Below are 4,313 nucleotides of genomic sequence, written 5' to 3'. Positions count from 1 at the left end.
GTCACTGACCTGCTCACACACTCACACACACACACACACACACACACACACACCCCAGCCCTCTCGCCTCCCCAGCCCTGATACTGCCCTGGCTCCCGGGGAGGAGGGAGAGCTTGAGTCTTAGGGTCAGACAGACCTGAGTGGGAGCCGGCTCTGTCCCTTCCAGGTTGGCCTCGGGAACTGTGAGGGCTCCCCAGGGCAGTGTCTGTGGTGATGGTGATGGTGACAGCGCTGCCTCCTGGGCGGGGGGAGGAGGGAGTTGGGGGCGTGGCTGTCGGGGTCGCAGGAGATCACGCCCACGCACTGAGCCCACTTTCCAACAACAGTCAGCGCTTCACACACAGGGTCCGTCCTCACCGTTATCTCAGGTCTTGTTTCTGCAAACTTCTGCTCGAACGTCCCTGACAGGTGAGCAGATACGTGTCTCGCTGTGATTCTGCGCAGGAAGGTTTTCCTCGTTGGTTTGTCGTTTTAATCGCGGCTTTGAAGCTGTTCGCCCCACGGGGCCCTCAGGGATAAACACAGGGTGGTGGGCGCCCACCGGGGAGCTGGAGGCTGTGCCACCTTCGTCGGGTGCGCTGCTCAGTGGCCGCCGGCCCCCGGACTCCGGGACACATTCCCCTGGTGAATTCTCCGGCTTCTACGTTGTTCGGGTGGAGGCCAGCGCGCCTGCTCACCACACCCATTTAGACTAGTTCACCCCAGAAATGACTTGATGCCTTTTCCTTTCATTTAAACAGTGACAGGCATATGACAGACATTCGGCCCAGGGTGGCTGTTGTTATTATGATGTCGTTGTTGTTAGCGTCTGACAGGGATGCTCTCTTACCCGCTGGTGTTCTCATCGGCAGTTGGTTGAGTCTTAAGTGGCTGATGCAAATGTGTTTGTCCCCAGGACCAAGTTTCCCGCAGCTCTCCCCAAACAGACCCGCGATCAGGGACTTGCCCTTCGCCCGGAGCAGCCTGGCGCCCCTGGCCGACCAGAAATGTGAGTGTCCCGCCCCCCGCCTCCGCCTCCACTGCCGGTGCCCACAGGTCCGTCCGTCCGTCCGGGCGCAGCTGGTTGTTATGTCACTCACTTTCGCTTTAAAGTGGGAGGGCAGGGCGGGCAGGGAATGGAGCCGGTCCTCACGGCCGGTGAACAGGCTGCTCCTTCCCTCCGGCGCCTTCTGTGTGGACCGTAGAAGCCAGAACAGGTTTTGCTGTCTGTGTTGCTGTGACTGTCCGCGTGGTTAAAAGGGGCTTCACATCCTGCCCCTGGGACGGCGCTTGGCACGTGCCCCCTGTGATGAGTGTCTGCCCTGCGCCAGGCCCCACCGCCCGACAGGGAGGATGCTCTCGTCAAGGTCGCGTTGCCGTTACCGATTCCAGTTCTGTTTTACACAAAACGTCTCACAGTAGGAATACCCATCGGCTCCCTCCAGCGGGGACCTCGTGCTTGTGTTTGAAAGTGCCGCCCGGGTGCGTGGGATAAAGTTGATTCCGGCCACACGCCCAGGGCAGGTCGTCTGCAGGTGAAGGTGACACTGAGATGAGCTCGGCCTGCAGGACTGAGCTGGAGAAACAGAGGGCTACCGCTCGCTCAGGCATGTAGCAAAACCCCCAAGGCCCTCATGGCTTCTATTGGGGGAGCACAGCAAGTGACAATGGTAAACGGGCATGGCTAGGAGATCATCTGAGCTAAGTTATACATTAAACTATTAATTTCCTATGTTATACAAAGACCCTCTCAACCAGCAGCTGTGCACCCTCCCTTGAACTTTCCATGCCCTCCTGGACCCAAGGGAACTCTGCTCAGAACAATGAATCCTACCTGTAAGGCTTTGTTCTGACGTGGCCCGCTTGCAGGCCCCGCCTTCTCTTGGCAGAACGTCCTCTTCTAGTTACCTTCATTCCACTTGACCGGCTTCACCCAGCAACTCCATGTCGGAGGCAGATCTCCCCTTGTTCCCATTGTGCAGACGGGGAGACTGAGGTCTCGCTCAGCGGCCTTACGCGGTGAAGAGCAGCGCCAGGAGCACAGCTCAGGCTACAGGCGGCTGCTCCCAACACAAGCGTGCTTCCTGGGCCCTCGTGTCCTTCCTCCCCAGCCCAGCCCAGCCCAGCCACCCTGTTATAACACACACCCAGGCACACACACACATGCACACGCGCACCCTCCACTCCTCTGGGCTGTAGGGAGTGAGTGAAGTCAGAGCTGCCCTCCCTCTTTCTGGATGTCCGTCTCCCCTGAGCCTGGGACAGGCCAGCCTGCTGCGCTGCTGGGAGAAGTAAATGAGATGAGAAGGTCAAACTTGGCAACCGTTTTCCCGAGGAAATGTCCTCTGTTCCCCGACCCAGTGGGGAGGGAACCCATCGAAGCTTCTGGAACCTTCGGGGCGACAGTGACCGGGGTTTTGGTGCCACCCCGTCATTTAGCGGAAGGAGAGGGAGAGATGGTGGGTTCTGCCCAAGTCTCCTGTGAGCCGCCGAGAGCAAGGTCTCTGCCTTAGCTCCGGCTCCTCTGCCCTTGCACACAGACAGGCACACACATGCACACACGCACACACATACGTGCACATGCTCTGTGCCGTGAGCGTTTTCTGTGCCAGGAGCTCAGTCACCGAAGGAAAGTCGGGCCGCCTTTGTGACCTTGTCGCTAAGCAGAAACCAGCCTCTGTCTGAACAGACGTCGGGTGTGCAGTCTGGCTCCCCCAAGACATGCCCTCCTTCACAAATGACACTCAGCCCTGGCCAGTGTGGCTCCGTGGATAGGGCGCCGGCCTGTGGACTCAGGGGTCCTGGGTTTGATTCTGGTCCAGGGCACGTGCCCGGGGTTGTGGGCTCAGTCCCCAGTAGGGGCCGTGCAGGAGGCAGCCGATCAGTGATTCTCTCTCGTCATTGATGTTTCTCTCTCTCCTTCTCCCTTCCTCCCTGAGATCAATAAAAATCTATTTAAAAAAGACAAGAAATAACACGTGTGTCTCCTGTCGCCGCTCCCACAGACTCAGAGAAGCGGCTTTGACGTGTCTCCTTCTCTCTCCCCCCAGTTCTGTCTGGAGAGCCGCTGAGGACGCCCCGCGTGCTCCCCGCCATCCCCAGCCAGCGGGGCCACGAGGCCGCGGAGGAGGGCGAGCCCCCCGGCCAGGAGCGCTGACCCGGACCGTGCCTGTCAGTCACCTCACCGGAGGGCCAGGCCGCTCGGTTTGTGGGAAGAGACTGATTCCGTGACCCTCCTCTAAGCCGTTCTCCGCTTTGTCATCGGCGGCCTCACTCCAAAGAGCGTTTCCCACAAGCAGAGCGCCTGGCGTGCCGGCGGCGGGGCCGTGAGCGTGAGTGCGGCCACGCGTGCTCTCGGCAGGAGGCGCGGCTGCCGGGCAGTCGTGCCACGCGGGCTGATGTGCGGCTTGCGAACGGCTTGCTGGGTGTTTGGTGACGGGAGCTTTGCTGAATAAACAACAAGGCTGCTTCCTCCACTGTCCTTCGTGTTTGTCGTCGTCTTCCTCGTGCCGACGACAGTTAATGAGGAGCGAAGCGGTCAGGCCTCCCGTCGGCTCATGGCTCACACGCAGTGTTCTGCACACGCGTGTCCAGCCGTGTCCGTTCCCGGCCGCAGCCCGAACCTCTGGACGGTGATCCCGAACCTTCTTTGTCCTGTGATCACTTCCACGTATTGACGACGTCAGAACGGACCGATGGTTCCCGCAGCGTCGGCCGGCCCACATCTCGGCCCAGCAGGACGGGGCGGGCATTGCCCGCACGTTCCCAGACTCTGCGCGTGGAATCGTCTGTTTTTCTGTTTCAGCAGAATGACCTCCGCTTCCTCAAGGCAGCCCCACAGCCCTGACGTGGCAGAGCTCGGGGCTCGCTGCCTGCCTCCCTCCCGGGTGTCTGTGTGGCCTGGACTGATGTGAAGGTCAAGACGTAGCCACATAAGGTCACAGTCATCCATGTTGTTATAGGTTTGAATATATTCTTATTGATTTCAGGGAGGAAGGGAGAGAGAGATAGAAACATCAATGATGAGAAAATCATGGATCAGCTGCCCCCTGCACGCCCCACACTGGGGGGTCAAGTCTGCAACCTGGGCCTGTGCCTGATGGGGAATCAAACCGTGACCTCCTGGCTCATAGGCCTATGCTCAACCACTGAGCCACACAGTCCGGGCCCTCCATGCTATTTGTGAGCCTGGGTGTTATTCTGTAAGTACCTCAAGTACAACATGTACCTTTCACGTTAGCATTACTTGTTTAGAGAGGTCAGACCATGCCAACAACATGACAGACGCTCCCTGAGGCCAGCACAGCCCTCCCTGCACGTCTAGGGTTGGTGCA

General features: G+C 59.3%; 1 protein-coding gene across 1 annotated transcript in view; it reads left to right on the top strand.

Moving 5' to 3' along the window:
• The window catches only part of ANKRD55 (ankyrin repeat domain 55), a 97,591-nt gene extending 94,135 nt beyond the window's left edge, over window positions 1-3,456 (top strand). Inside the window, exons 11-12 of the mRNA XM_015562614.1 lie at window positions 896-988; window positions 3,030-3,456. Of these exons, the coding sequence (XP_015418100.1) occupies window positions 896-988; window positions 3,030-3,136 (200 nt within the window). The 3' untranslated portion in view covers window positions 3,137-3,456. The remainder of the gene's footprint in view (window positions 1-895; window positions 989-3,029) is intronic.
• The last annotated feature ends 857 nt before the right edge of the window (window positions 3,457-4,313 follow it).

The sequence above is a fragment of the Myotis davidii genome, unplaced genomic scaffold (assembly GCF_000327345.1).
Source record: "Myotis davidii unplaced genomic scaffold, ASM32734v1 scaffold496, whole genome shotgun sequence".
Lineage (NCBI taxonomy): Eukaryota > Metazoa > Chordata > Mammalia > Chiroptera > Vespertilionidae > Myotis > Myotis davidii.
This window is presented reverse-complemented; position numbering and strand designations above follow the sequence as displayed.